At 44.4% G+C, this 15,382-nt stretch overlaps 1 protein-coding gene across 2 annotated transcripts in view; it reads right to left on the bottom strand.

The window, feature by feature from the left end:
- SLC7A14 (solute carrier family 7 member 14) overlaps positions 1–15,382 on the bottom strand; it is a 126,750-nt gene that overhangs the window by 26,266 nt on the left and 85,102 nt on the right. For both annotated transcript variants that reach the window (XM_007464727.1, XM_007464728.1), the window contains 2 exons: positions 3,338–3,484; positions 585–793 (listed from right to left, as the gene is read on the bottom strand). In XM_007464727.1, coding sequence (XP_007464789.1) covers positions 585–793; positions 3,338–3,484 — 356 coding nt within the window. The remainder of the gene's footprint in view (positions 1–584; positions 794–3,337; positions 3,485–15,382) is intronic.

Below are 15,382 nucleotides of genomic sequence, written 5' to 3'. Positions count from 1 at the left end.
GGGGGAAGTTTTTTTTTTTTTTTTTTAACCTCTGAGTATATTCATCTAGTATACTCTTCTGTAAAATAGTTATTGTGCTGACTAAATGGGATACCATATACCTGGGATACACAAATGTTCAATAAATGGTAGTGATTGTTGCTACTATTATTAGGCTCTGTTCAGAGGGTCTTATCCTCTCTTTGATTGTAACTGTGAACTTTTTCAGCTTCAGAGGGGGCAGTCATCAGGCCTCAATGTGAGGGCAAGCCTCAGATGCCCCTGGGATGGGTTCTTCCTTCTGGAGGCCACCCAATGTAGCATTTTGGCACTCATCATCTTTATACAATGTCAAATAAGAGGGGAGGGGGCCATTGGGGGGACATATTAGTTTGTTGCTAGATTGAGGGACCCAGAGTCAAACGGAGGGGCTGTTTTAGGACCTAAACTAATTTCACTCAAACCCTTTGCCAAGATATATGAGAAGTTCCATTGTCTATGTGACAGGCACTCACATCAAAATTACAGTCAGGCTGACAGTGGGTGACAGTCTCCCTGGGCAGGCATGGAAGAATAGAATAAATGCCACCGAGCATAGCCCTTACCTGAAAAGGAGCCCATCGCCAGCCATGGCATAAATGATCCTCGGCATTGGGAAGAGGGAGCCCAGCAAGCTGACTGTCAGTCCTGCAACCGACCCGATGGCCACTATGAATTTTGCAGCATAGAACCCACGAGCCACAAACATCTCCATGAGCGGGGATTCCGTGTCAATTGTGTAATATGGCACCATCAGAGTTAAGATCATGCTCACCTGTTAAAACAAGAGGAAACGTGGCTGGAGGTAGAGGGGTCTGTCTGAAGCATGGATGGAGGTCCCATAGGAGAGGAAAGAGGCCTGGTCCTGCATGGGAGCTTGGATCTGCCACTTCTTGGCACGTGCCTTTACTGTCGATCAGTTATTTGGCCTTTGGAACGCTTGGTCTCAGTATTTTCTCCCCACATGTGAATTTAGTGGACTAGACCAAATCATTTGTAATATCTCTCCGTGACCCTTTTGTATCTGAGGGAGAAGTCTGCAGGTATTTCAGCTCCATGAAAGCAGAGCTACACTGATAGTTCAATGAAGGGCAGATAATATCTGATGAAGGAGCTGCAGCCAAAGGTGCTAGAGCCAGGGCCTGGCAGTGACCATGAGCACCCTGCCCACATGGACAGGAGTCTCATTTCTTTTATACTTTCAGGGTCCTACAGGATCTTAACTGTACTAGATCTTACCCTAAAGACCAGAGATCAAAACTCTAAAGATAAATGCGTAGGAGATCCACAACCGATTAACTGACGGGACTCATGTTTCCATTTCCTCTCTGTAGCTCAGTCCCGGGAACCAGGCAGGCCAAGAAATAAATTATGGCATCAGGATGGAATCCAGTACTACTGTGGGCTATAAGACCACTATGGCTTTGCTTAACCAGGACCTATTTCTCCTCACATGTCATAGATCTGCTGTAACATCCCTCCCGTCATAATTGGCCCCGGGTGATGGAGCTGCCAGTCATATGACCAGGTGCCCCCTGGCCTGTGAAGGCCAATCCTGGCATCAGTGAGGGAGTCCAGAGCCTGAAAAGGAGAGAGTGGTTCATTTCTAGATCTCCTCTTTGCCTATTTCTCAGGAGCCAAGATCCTCCAGTGAAGCCATGTGCCACTAGGGAGGACAGCAGGATGAATGACCACAGCCCAGCAATTTGACTTTTTCCTGGTGGTAGAATGGGCGCCTGCTGACCAACACAAGACCAAACAACCCCTGAGGCATGGTTAGGGCCCACGCATTCTAAAAGGGAATCTTTCCCAGCAACATCGGGGTAGACCTGAGGAGAGAGGGATAGATTCTTACAGCAGCTCTCGGAGTGTCTCCTGCCCACATTAGATTAAGATGGGCAAAAGTTGGTAGGTGCGTAGACATATTCTGTAGTCTATAAAGCACTATTCTAAGGAAGGAGCTGTGATTATTAACTTTACTGTGTGTGCTACAATGGTTGACTACTGGAAGAGGAGAGGTATGAGGGAGGGGGAATGCAGAGCAGAGTGCCTCTGCTGCTACCCCTGCCTGCTTCCCCCACCCCCAGCTGTTCCTGAACATTCTGTCTGCAGGGCTAATCAGGGTTGGATAAGATGAAGCCAGTTGCATGTGTCCATGGGGTGGGGCGGGGGTGGGGGTTGATAACTGACCTATCCATAAAGATTTGGGTGGGCAAACCACATCCAGTGCTGCTCTCATGTTTTCCTTTGGCTTCCAGGACAATCCTGTTTTGCAGCTTTTGCCTTAATGATCTCTTGGCCTGGTTTCTTCAGGTTGTTGCTAAAGGTGTTTTTCCGTTTTTTTTTTTTGGTGGGGGTTGTGAACAGGTTCTTGTCGCATGCCGTGGCAGCAGGAGCGGCAGGGCTGACAGCGTGCACCCGGCTGCTGGCTCTTTCTATGATAATTGTGGTGGCTGAAGTGAGTTGGACCCCCAGGACTTGGGGGGATTTGTGTAACCACACATCTGTCGGCTTACCAGCTGGTCCTCTCCACTGCCAGGGGCTGAGGGGGATGTTGCATGTGGCTGAACTATTTCTGTGATAGAAATTCTGGGATGGGAGCTGAGAGATGACACATCAGAAGTGTGAGGAGTGTCTGAGGGGCGTGATCCTCAGGAGACAGCCTGAAGGCTTCATTCTAAGGTCTCCCCTTGGCAGGGAAACCTGAACGGGTGAACTTGAGCCAGTGTAAAAAGAGGGAGCAACAGCAGAAAGAAATTACATCTCCTCCCACTCTGCACCCCCCAACCCACCAGATTTAAGGGAGAAGCATTTCTAGAGGATGATGAATTCTCTTTCCCCACCCTGGGAGAGCCTTGTCTCTCTGCTGCCGGGAAGCTCCCAGAAGACAGAAGAGCATTGAGGAGGGAGCGCAGAGGCCCGCAGTGCCTCTGCTTGCACACCCACCTGTTACTGCCAGCCTGTGATCTGAGCTCCTTGGACGGCAGCCCACTCCCTGCACACTATCCCGTGGGCAGCAGCGGACACCAAGAGCCTGTGCATAGGACGGAGCAGGGATGGGTGCCATGTCTGAAGTGAGGACCTGGGGCTTCTCCCGTCTCCAGTTTGGAGCCCTGATTTTCTCCTTGTCATTGGTGGGTGGGGTTAGCTTGAGCCAGTGTAAAAAGAGGGAAGCAACACGAAACATGTGCGTACAAACACCGAGAAGGCACAAGGAAAGGATTACTTCCTGACAGAAGGAAACCCAGTCCCAGAGCCACATTTTAAGGTCAAATATGAACAGGCCATGAGGAGGGTCACATAAGCATTTGGTACTTACGGATACATATGCTGTCAGGCAGATGACCAGGGAGGCAGTGATAGCATAAGGGATGGATGTGTTGGGATTCTTGGCTTCCTCTCCAGTGGTGGCGATGATGTCAAAGCCAATGAACGCGTAGAAACATGTGGCTGCTCCTTGCAGCACCTATAGGGATGAAGACATTCATCAGACTCAAAGTGTCAGGGCAGCAGCAGGGCCTGACGTGGTCGCCAGAATTGCCAGGTGCCCGGCAAACAGTACTGAGTGGCAGAAGGAGTAACATGGTACAACTTGTGCTCTACGCTTGCGTTCTGATCTCTCCTTTCTAGCTGTGTGACACTGGGAAATTCCCCCATGTGTAAAATGAAGATAAGAAGAATTATATCCAAATAAAAATGAGGTCATTCAACACATTCAAATAATTTTTGGAAGTAAGTGGGGTTATAAATAAATCAGTAACTTGGCTATCCCTGTGTCTTGGGGAACTCATTAACTTCTTTGTGCTCTGTTTTCATTCAGTGGCTCTCAATCACAACCAGGGTCTGTATGACTGCCCTTAGGAGATGTTTGGAAATGTAGGGAGGTACTTGTGACCGACACAGAGACATGGGGTGGGCACTTCTGGCATTTAGTGTAGGGGGCTCAGATGCTTTTGCACAAATTGTCCTGCCCAAATTACCACTAGTGACCCTGGTAGATCATTTCCAGGGCATCTTCCAGATGTGAAATGATATAAAAGATTTTCAGATCTTCAAATCGTGTAGTGTCTTTCATGGGAAGACAGGTAGAGACAATTTGATTTTACTGTTCCTTCTGGGGGCTGGAGTGGCCTTGTTGGGCTACAAGGCAGGGGCAGGAGGAGGAGTGAGGCAGTGTGAAGCTGAGGAGGTGGTAGCCAGTGACATCTGCTGGATGCCTGTCTGACAGGAGCCTGTGTGATCCCAAGGGTGGCTGAGACTTGATGAGTCAAACAGTGAAAATCTTCCATTGAGGAGTGTGTGACTTTCTTCCAAAGAACCTATCGAAGTTTAAATTATGTTTTCCCACCTTAGCATTCTCATTATCAGCTAAAGCAAGAAATGTGCCTCTTTGAATGCTTGGGGGTGTCCCATTTGGGGAAGATGAAAGAGATTTTTCTGGACTTTTGTGTATAGGGTGAGGGCATTTGGCAACCTGCAAGCTCTAGCCAGGGGGCCAGGAGTGAGGCTCATTGTGGACTGACCATTTTTTCCTTTTCTCCATATTCGGTTTATAAATGATGAAATTCTAAACACGTGCCAAGCAGACACCTGTCCCTAAATTTTCACTCTTACCTTTCCTACTGATTTCTCAATAGGTAAAAGACAAAATACTGAGAACTGGAACCCACAAGGAATATCATAAAATCGAAGATTGTCTCAAACTTTCAAAAGCAGCCTTTGCTCATCTGTAAAATGAGTTGGTCTCATCTACAGTCTCTCCTGTCAGGACTTTAATGCTTCAGTTCTCTAACTGGAAGTTCTTATTCTGGGGTCCATGCAATTCGCGGGGGAGGGTCTGAGAATTTTTCAGAGAAAAAAATACATCTTTCTTTTCACTACCCTTCAACTGAATGTTACCATTTCTTTCAATTATAAGTGTAGGTGACTAACAGTACCTGTGGCTTTGTCACCAATAGCAATCAGCTATTTTCCCATCGTATTAGTTGTTGCAGAGACCTTGAAATACCACTTGTGCTCATTGTGACTTCCAATTTATGTCAGTTATTAGACATAGACATTAATATTTAAAGCACTGATAACAAAGCACATCGTTATATCACAATTAAAAAAAATTTTTTTTAACATCTTTATTGGAGTATAATTGCTTTACAATGGTATGTTAGTTTCAGCTTCACAACAAAATGAATCAGTTATATATATACATATGTTCCCATATCTCTTCCCCGCTTGCGTCTCCCTCCCTCCCACCCTCCCTATCCCACCCCTCCAGGTGGTCACAAAGCACCGAGCTGATCTCCCTGTGCTATGTGGCTGCTTCCCACTAGCTATCTACCTTACGTTTGGTAATGTATATATGTCCATGCCTCTCTCTCGCTTTGTCACAGTTTACCCTTCCCCCTCCCCATATCCTCAAGTCCATTCTCTAGTAAGTCTGTATCTTTATTCCTGTTTCACCCCTAGGTTCTTCATGACATTTTTTTCCTTAAATTCCATATATATGTGTTAGCATACGGTATTTGTCTCTCTCTTTCTGACTTACTTCACTCTGTATGACAGACTCTAGGTCTATCCACCTCATTACAAATAGCTCAATTTCGTTTCTTTTTATGGCTGAGTAATATTCCATTGTATATATGTGCCACATCTTCTTTATCCATTCATCCGATGATGGACACTTAGGTTGTTTCCATCTCCGGGCTATTGTAAATAGAGCTGCAATGAACATTTTGGTACATGACTCTTTTTGAATTATGGTTTTCTCAGGGTATATGCCCAGTAGTGGGATTGCTGGGTCATATGGTAGTTCTATTTGTAGTTTTTTAAGGAACCTCCATACTGTTCTCCATAGTGGCTGAACCAATTCACATTCCCACCAGCAGTGCAAGAGTGTTCCCTTTTCTCCACACCCTCTCCAGCATTTATTGTTTCTAGATTTTTTGATGATGGCCATTCTGACTGGTGTGAGATGATATCTCATTGTAGTTTTGATTTGCATTTCTCTAATGATTAATGATGTTGAGCATTCTTTCATGTGTTTGTTGGCAGTCTGTATATCTTCTTTGGAGAAATGTCTATTTAGGTCTTCTGCCCATTTTTGGATTGGGTTGTTTGTTTTTTTGTTATTGAGCTGCATGAGCTGCCTGTAAATTTTAGAGATTAATCCTTTGTCAGTTGATTCATTTGCAAATATTTTCTCCCATTCTGAGGGCTGTCTTTTGGTCTTGTTTATGGTTTCCTTTGCTGTGCAAAAGCTTTGAAGTTTCATTAGGTCCCATTTGTTTATTTTTGTTTTTATCTCCATTACTCTAGGAGATGGGTCAAGAAGGATCTTGCTGTGATTTATGTCATAGAGTGTTCTGCCTATGTTTTCCTCTAAGAGTTTGATAGTTTCTGGCCTTACATTTAGGTCTTTAATCCATTTTGAGCTTATTTTTGTGTATGGTGTTAGGGAGTGATCTAATCTCATACTTTTACATGTACCTGTCCAGTTTTCCCAGCACCACTTATTGAAGAGGCTGTCCTTTCTCCACTGTACATTCCTGCCACCTTTATCAAAGATAAGGTGACCATATGTGCATGGGTTTATCTCTGGGCTTTCTATCCTATTCCATTGATCTATCTTTCTGTTTTTGTGCCAGTACCATACTGTCTTGATTACTGTAGCTTTGTAGTATAGTCTGAAGTCAGGCAGCCTGATTCCTCCAGCTCCATTTTTTGTTCTCAAGATTGCTTTGGCTATTCGGGGTCTTTTGTGTTTCCATACAAATTGTGAAATTTTTTGTTCTAGTTCTGTGAAAAATGCCAGTGGTAGTTTGCTAGGGATTGCATTGAATCTGTAGATTGCTCTGGGTAGTATAGTCATTATCACAATGTTGATTCTTCCAATCCAAGAACATGGTATATCTCTCCATCTGTTTGTATCATCTTTAATTTCTTTCATCAGTGTCTTATAATTTTCTGCATACAGGTCTTTTGTCTCCTTAGGTAGGTTTATTCCTAGATATTTTATTCTTTTTGTTGCAATGGTAAATGGGAGTGTTTTCTTGATTTCACTTTCAGATTTTTCATCATTAGTATATAGGAATGCCAGAGATTTCTGTGCATTAATTTTGTATCCTGCTACTTTACCAAATTCATTGATTAGCTCTAGTAGTTTTCTGGTAGCATCTTTAGGATTCTCTATGTATAGTATCATGTCATCTGCAAACAGTGACAGCTTTACTTCTTCTTTTCCGATTTGGATTCCTTTTATTTCCTTTTCTTCTCTGATTGCTGTGGCTAAAACTTCCAAAACTATGTTGAATAAGAGTGGTGAGAGTGGGCAACCTTGTCTTGTTCCTGACCTTAGTGGAAATGCTTTCAGTTTTTCGCCATTGAGGATGATGTTGGCTGTGGGCTTGTCATATACGGCCTTTATTATATTGAGGAAAGTTCCCTCTACACCTACTTTCTGCAGGGTTTTTATCATAAATGGGTGTTGAATTTTGTCAAAAGCTTTCTCTGCATCTATTGAGATGATCATATGGTTTTTCTCCTTCAATTTGTTAATATGGTTAATCACATTGATAGATTTGCGTATATTGAAGAATCCTTGCATTCCTGGAATAAACCCCACTTGATCATGGTGTATGATCCTTTTAATGTGCTGTTGGATTCTGTTTGCTAGTATTTTGTTGAGGATTTTTGCATCTATGTTCATCAGTGATATTGGCCTGTAGTTTTCTTTCTTTGTGACATCCTTGTCTGGTTTTGGTATCAAGGTGATGGTGGCCTCGTAGAATGAGTTTGGGAGTGTTCCATGGTTGTTAGTATTTGCCTTATGTATTGAGGTGCTCCTATGTTGGGGGCATAAGTATTTACAATTGTTATATCTTCTTCTTGGATCGATCCCTTAATCATTATGTAGTGTCCTTCTTTGTCTCTTCTGATAGTCCTTATTTTAAAGTCTATTTTGTCTGATATGAGAATTGCTACTCCAGCTTTCTTTTGGTTTCCATTTGCATGGAATATCTTTTTCCATCCCCTTACTTTCAGTCTGTATGTGTCTCTAGGTCTGAAGTGGGTCTCTTGTAGACAGCATATATATGGGTCTTGTTTTTGTATCCATTCAGCCAATCTGTGTCTTTTGGTGGGAGCATTTAGTCCATTTACATTTAAGGTAATTATCGATATGTATGTTCCTATTCCCATTTTCTAAATTGTTTTGGGTTCGTTATTATAGGACTTTTCCTTCTCTTGTGTTTTTGTCTAGAGAAGTTCCTTTAGCATTTGTTGTAAAGCTGGTTTGGTGGTGCTGAACTCTCTCAGCTTTTGCTTGTCTGTAAAGGTTTTAATTTCTCCATCAAATCTGAATGAGATCCTTGCTGGGTAGAGTAATCTTGGTTGCAGGTTTTTCTCCTTCATCACTTTCAGTATGTCCTGCCACTCCCTTCTGGCTTGTAGAGTTTCTGCTGAGAGATCAGCTGTTAACCTTATGGGGATTCCCTTGTGTGTTATTTGTTGTTTTTCCCTTGCTGCTTTTAATATGCTTTCTTTGTATTTAGTTTTTGACAGTTTGATTAATATGTGTCTTGGCGTATTTCTCCTTGAATTTATCCTGTATGGGACTCTCTGTGCTTCCTGGACTTGATTAACTATTTCCTTTCCCATATTAGGGAAGTTTTCAACTATAATCTCTTCAAATATTTTCTCAGTCCCTTTCTTTTTCTCTTCTTCTTCTGGAACCCCTATAATTCGAATGTTGGTGCGTTTAATGTTGTCCCAGAGGTCTCTGAGACTGTCCTCAGTTCTTTTCATTCTTTTTTCTTTATTCTGCTCTGCAGTAGTTATTTCCACTATTTTATCTTCCAGGTCACTTATCCGTTCTTCTGCCTCAGTTATTCTGCTATTGATCCCATCTAGAGTATTTTTCATTTCATTTATTGTGTTGTTCATCATTGTCTGTTTCATCTTTATTTCTTCTAGGTCCTTGTTAAATGTTTCTTGCATTTTGTCCATTCTATTTCCAAGATTTTGGATCATCTTTACTATCATTATTCTGAATTCTTTTTCAGGTAGACTGCCTATTTCCTCTTCATTTGTTAGGTCTGGTGGGGTTTTATCTTGCTCCTTCATCTGCTGTGTGTTTTTCTGTCTTTTCATTTTGCTTATCTTACTGTGTTTGGAGTCTCCTTTTTGCAGGCTGCAGGTTCGTAGTTCCTGTTGTTTTTGGTGTCTGTCCCCAGTGGCTAAGGTTGGTTCAGTGGGTGGGTTTTGTAGGCTTCCTGGTGGAGGGGACTAGTGCCTGTGTTCTAGTGGATGGGGCTGGATCTTGTCTTTCTGGTGGGCAGGTCCACATCTGGTGGTGTGTTTTGGGGTGTCTGTCGACTTATTATGATTTGGGGCAGCCTCTCTGCTAATGGGTGGGGTTGTGTTCCTGTCTTGCTAGTTGTTTGGCATAGGATGTCCAGCACTGTAGCTTGCTGGTCGTTGAGTGAAGCTGGGTGCTGGTGTTGAGATGGAGATCTCTGGGAGATTTTCACCGTTTGATATTACGTGGAGCTGGGAGGTCTCTTGTGGACCAGTGTCCTGAAGTTGGCTCTCCCACCTCAGAGGCACAGCACTGACTCCTGGCTGCAGCACCAAGAGCCTTTCATCCACACGGCTCAGAAGAAAAGGGAGAAAAAGTAGAAAGAAAGAATTAGTAGAAGTAGAAAGAAAGAAAGGAGCGAGGGAGGGAGGGAGCAAGGAAGGAAGGAGGGAAGGAAGAAAAAAAAGAAAGAAAAGATAAAGTAAAATAAAATAAAGTAAGATAAAATATAATAAAGTTATTAAAAAAAATTATTAAGAGGAAAAAAAATCCTCCCAAAACAAAAAAACGGATGGATAGAACCCTGGAACAAATGGTGGAAGCAAAGCTATACAGACAAAATCTCACACAGAAGCATACACATACACACTCACAAAAAGAGGAAGAGGAAAAAATCATAAATCTTGCGGAAGCAAAGCTATACAGACAAAATCTCACACAGAAGCATACACATGCACACTCACAAAAAGAGGAAAAGGGGAAAAAATCATAAATCTTGCTCTCAAAGCCCACCTCCTTAATATGGGATGATTCGCTGTCTATTCATGTATTCCACAGATGCAGGGTACATAAGAAAGAAAGAACGAAGATAAAGTAAAATAAAATAAGGTTATTAAAATAAAGAGTAATTATTAAGCAAAAAATTAAAAAAATAAAAAAGACGGACAGATAGAACCCTCGGACAAATGGTGGAAGCAAAGCTATCCAGACAAAATCTCACACAGAAGCATACACATACACACAAAAAAAGGAAAAGGGGAAAGAATAATAAATCTTGCTCTCAAAGTCCACCTCCTTAATTTGGGATGATTCGTTGTCTATTCAGGTATTCCACAGATGCAGGGTACATCAAGTTGATTGTGGAGCTTTAATCCGCTGCTTCTGCGGCTGCTGGGAGAGATTTCCCTTTCTCTTCTTTGTTCTCACAGCTCCCAAGGGTTCAGCTTTGGATTTGGCCCCGCCTCTGCGTGTAGGTCGCCGGAGGGCGTCTGTTATTTGCTCAGACAGGATGGGGTTAAAGGAGCCGCTGATTCGGAGGCTCTGGCTCACTCAGGCCGTGGGTAGGGAGGGTCACGGAGTGTGGGGCGAGCCTGCGGCGGCAGAGGCCGCTGTGACGTTGCACCAGCCTGAGGCGCGCCGTGCGTTCTCCTGGGGTAGTTGTCCTTGGATCCCGGGACCCTGGCAGTGGCGGGCGTGCTCAGACAGGACGGGGTTAAAGGAGCCGCTGACTTGGGGGCTCTGGCGCACTCAGGCCGGGGGAGAGGGAAGGGGCATAGAGTGCGGGGCGGGCCTGCGGCGGCAGAAGTCAGCGTGACGTTGCACCAGCCTGAGGCGCGCCGTGCATTCTCCCGGGTAAGTTGTCCCCGGATCCCGGGAACCTGGCAGTGGCGGGTTGCCAGCCTGAGGCGCACCGTGCGTTCTCCCAGGGAAGTTGTCTCTGGATCACAGGACTCTGGCTGTGGCGGGCTGCACAGGCTCCCTGGAGGGGAGGTGTGGATAGTGACCTGTGCTTGCACACAGGCTTCTTGATGGCCGCAGCAGCAGCCTTAGCGTTTCATGCCTGTCTCTGGGGTCCTTGCTGATAGCCGCGGCTCACGCCCGTCTCTGGAGCTCCTTTAAGCGGCGCGCTTAATCCCCTCTCCTCGCGCACCAGGAAACAAAGAGGCAAGAAAAAGTCTCTTGCCTCTTCGGCAGGGCCAGACTTTTCCCCGGACTCCCTCCCGGCCAGCTTTGGCGCACTAACCCCCTTCAGGCTGTGTTCACGCCGCCAGCCCCAGTCCTCTCCCTGTGCTCCGACCTCCGAAGCCGAGCCTCAGCTCGCAGCCCCGCCCGCCCCGGCGGGGGAGCACACAAGCCTCTCGGGCTGGTGAGTGCCGGTCGGCCCCGATCCTCTGTGCGGGAATCTCTCCGCTCTGCCCTCCGCACCCCTATTGCTGGGCTCTCCTCCGCGGCCCCGAAGCTCCCCCCTCCGCCACCCGCAGTCTCCGCCCGCGAAGGGGCTTCTAGTGTGTGGACACTTTTCCTCCTTCACAGCTCCCTCCTACTGGTGCAGGACCCGTCCCTATTCTTTTGTCTCTGTTTATTCTTTTTGCTTTTGCCCTACCCAGGTACGTGGGGAGTTTCTTGCCTTTTGGGAGGTCTGAGGTCTTCTGCCAGCGTTCAGTAGGTGTTCCGTAGGAGTTGTTCCACGTGTAGATGTATATCTGGGGTATCTGTGGGGAGGAAGGTGATCTCCGCATCTTACTCTTCCGCCATCTTCCTTAAAAAATTTTTTATAACTATATTTCAATATACAGTTGACCCTTGAACAACATGGGGGTTAGGGATGCCAACCACAGCACAGCTGAAAATTTGAGTATAACTTATACTGGCCCTCTGTATCTGTGGTTCCCCCATGTACTCGTTTCCTTCATATCTGTGGTTCTGTATCTGCAGATTCAACCAACCACTGACTGGTGTAGTACTGTAGTATTTACTTTTGAAAAAAAAATCCACCTAAGTGGAACCGCTTGGTTCAAACTCGTGTTGTTCATAGGTTAACTGTAATTGATTTCTTTCGAACTCCTATGTAATTAGGTTATTCATTTATAAACACAATTTATACATAGTATAAACATAATTCAAAAGGGGTCCATCGGCTTCACCAGACTGCCAAGGAGTCCACTGCACACAAAAAAATCTAAGAACTCCTGATCTATTCTAATAGAAAGAACTTCTCAAATAAGCAGTTGTCGCCAGAGGGGTACTTTCTGGGAGAAGAGATAACTCCCAATTTCACACCAGCAAAGTCCTCCATTTGAGGACGTGGAAAGTGTCTTTGGCATCCAGACAAGAAAGTCAAACAGATCTCACCTCATTGTATGTGGAGGTTCACAGGTTAGGAAACGTGCTTGTTTTCATTTGTCTAAAAAATGTCTCTGGTGTTCAGGGATGAATGATTGCTGGGACTGTAGGCTCGCTAAGCTGCTCCAATCAAGGAAAGGCTTGCTTTAAGACAGCTTCCAGAAAACAGTCCTGTCTTCTCTTCCTTTAACATCTTTCTTCCCATACACACACACACACACACACACACACACACACACACACACACACACACACACCTCTCTTGTAAATCATACAGTGACCTTCTCTGACAATCAGTCTAAAGATGCATTGCTCCCGATTAGGGTATCCCACGGCTATGGTGCCATGCCCACTTGGTGTGATCAGTGCTGGATGGAAGGGTCATAGATACTGGAAGAGCTCCCTGCTGAGGATAGGTGGGTAGGAAGGTCCTAAATAAGAACTATAGGGCCAATCTACCCTGGAAAAAGGTGAGAGGTCTATAAACCATGCCATATGAAGATTAACTGAGGACCAGGGGATGTCTAACTGAAACAGAAGACTCAGTGGAAGATACCTCCAGACAGAATTGGAGGGACACCTTCCAATTTTGAAGGCTTCAGAGGGAATCACAGAGCCATGCAAATGGGTGGCATAGGACTTGGTTAGGAGTGCAGATTCTGTAGACTGTCAGACCTAGGTTGGTTCTGCCAGGTACTAGCTTGGTGACCTAGAACAAGTTCCTAACCCCTTGGGGTCTCATTTTCTTTATCACTTAAATGGAAATAAAAATCGTGTTTAGCTCATTGGATTGTTCCAGGGATTAAATGAGATAATAGTCAACCACAGTCATAGAATACAATAGGTACTTAATAAATATTCCTCTTATCAGTAGTAGTTTTATTACTATTGTAAGTTTTTCTAGAACAGATGAAAGCAAGGGCACAAATTCCTCCTCCTCTTCCTCGTCCTCTTTATTTTTCTTTTAGAGCTTGACACATTTTATTAACTGCTCCCAAGAACCAGGAACTGTGCTTGGTGATGTGGATGCAGTTATGTGCAAAAAGCACTCTGAGCTTGACTTCCTGGGGATTGGAGTCTAGAGGACACTGCACGACCCGAAATGCTACCTTGATTGTGGTAACAAACTGAACAAGATTAATAAATATCTATATTATTTGTAAAACACAGATGCTACTATTTCCCAGATGAATGAAAGAATGGATGGCAATTACTGATAATGATTAGATACCAGAAAATTAACTATGATCAAGTTGGGAAGAGAGAGAATAAATTTGCAAAGAGAATATCTGTTAGCCTGAACTTGCATGTGTAGAACCAGAAAGAAATTATGGTTGAAGAAAGACTAAACAGATCAAAGGTAGGACATCTGGAGGTTCTACTGCGATAGGCAGGACACGGAATTTAACTCAGATGGTTCAAATGAATGATTTCAATGAAGGCACTCTAGGGGTCAAGGCTGGGAAGAAGTGAGGAAGAAATACCCTGGCCTTGTTCTCTTCTCACCTTCTGATCTGATGATATCTCCCATTGGCTAAACCCAACAGGACGCAACCAGCAGGGGGTCTTCTGGAGCACAGAACAGAGCATGCCGGGTAGAGAACGGATCTGGGGACTGTGGGCAAATGGGGAAAAATCAGCGCATCTGCCAAGATCAAACAGACTCTGGCCTAACAAGATATAGATTAAATAAACAGATTATGTAAGAAAAGATACTACAATTAGCAAATAGGGTCACCTTTTTACCTGAGTTAGTTTGAATGAGTTTTTCTTCCTTATAAGCAAATAATCTCTGGTAAATACAAAAGAACCACGAAATGAAACTGTGTATGGGTGTGTCTCTACCCAAATACCCACTAAAACTGCTTTCCACTTCACTCTACCCAGATCTCAGATCCGGCCTCTGGTATTTACGATTAGGATACACTTCCATGCATGAAAGAATGTGTGTGGTACCTAGGGGTGAGCATCTGTGAATTAAATTGGTGGGTGAAGTGTGTGTGTGTGTGTGTGTGTGTGTGTGTGTGCGCGCGCGCGTGTGTGTGTTTGGGTTCATCTGTACTTTATCCTAACTTTCCTTTAATGTTTTATATAAATAAAAAAACCAGTATTGATTTTTATTTGATGACATTAATGGAAATTGTTTTCCAAAGTCCACCTGGTGTAGCTGCTCAGCCAGGCGATCCGTATGGCTCCTTCCCTCTACAGAGGTTTGTGGGGAAACAGCACGTCCCTCAGTTGCTGGCAAGCCGCTGCTTAATTAGTTGACAAAAGAATGTCATTGCTGGCCTGCTACTCAGCGTCTGGGATCCCTAAAAGCTGGCCCTTGTGCCTTGCTGGTATTTGAGAGGCATTAGGATGAGGCAGCTCTCTGTATTCTGCCTTGGCGTGTCTGCCAGATGTGCCTAGGAGATAATTAGGCACATTTTTATAAGTCACTCTCAAGGTCACAAGACAAAACTCCAACTTTAACAGCATTTCCTACCACCCTCATGCTCCAGATCTATTAGCAGCCTGTCCACAGTGACAGTGGAATGTGCTAATACGTTCCAACAAGTGGATTCAAATGTGGAGACATGGGAAACAGGTTTTCCTTTGTTTGGAGGCTGTCAGCATTCCCCACAAATACTTGCTCTGAACCATTTTCCTGGGAGCTATTTGTGCTGGTAGAGTGTCTTATTTGGTTAAAGAGAAACCATAAGATAGCATCGAGAACAAATAACATATAGCGAATACGCATCCAACGATGTTCAAGAGCTGAGGAATTGCAGATGGAAGCAGGGGTTCAGCTGAGGGCCAGCAGTTACTTGATATAGGGAAAAAAAATGTTTGTTGTTCTTAAGCTCTTCAAGACCAAAGAAGCATTTGACCCAGAACCTGTAAGTGAGTAAACCATTCCTTATGCTATTTTCTTTGGAAGGAAGTGGTTGGAGCAGGGAAAGAAGAAGG

This window comes from Lipotes vexillifer, unplaced genomic scaffold (genome assembly GCF_000442215.2).
Source record: "Lipotes vexillifer unplaced genomic scaffold, Lipotes_vexillifer_v1.1 scaffold37, whole genome shotgun sequence".
Taxonomy (NCBI): domain Eukaryota; kingdom Metazoa; phylum Chordata; class Mammalia; order Artiodactyla; family Lipotidae; genus Lipotes; species Lipotes vexillifer.
This window is presented reverse-complemented; position numbering and strand designations above follow the sequence as displayed.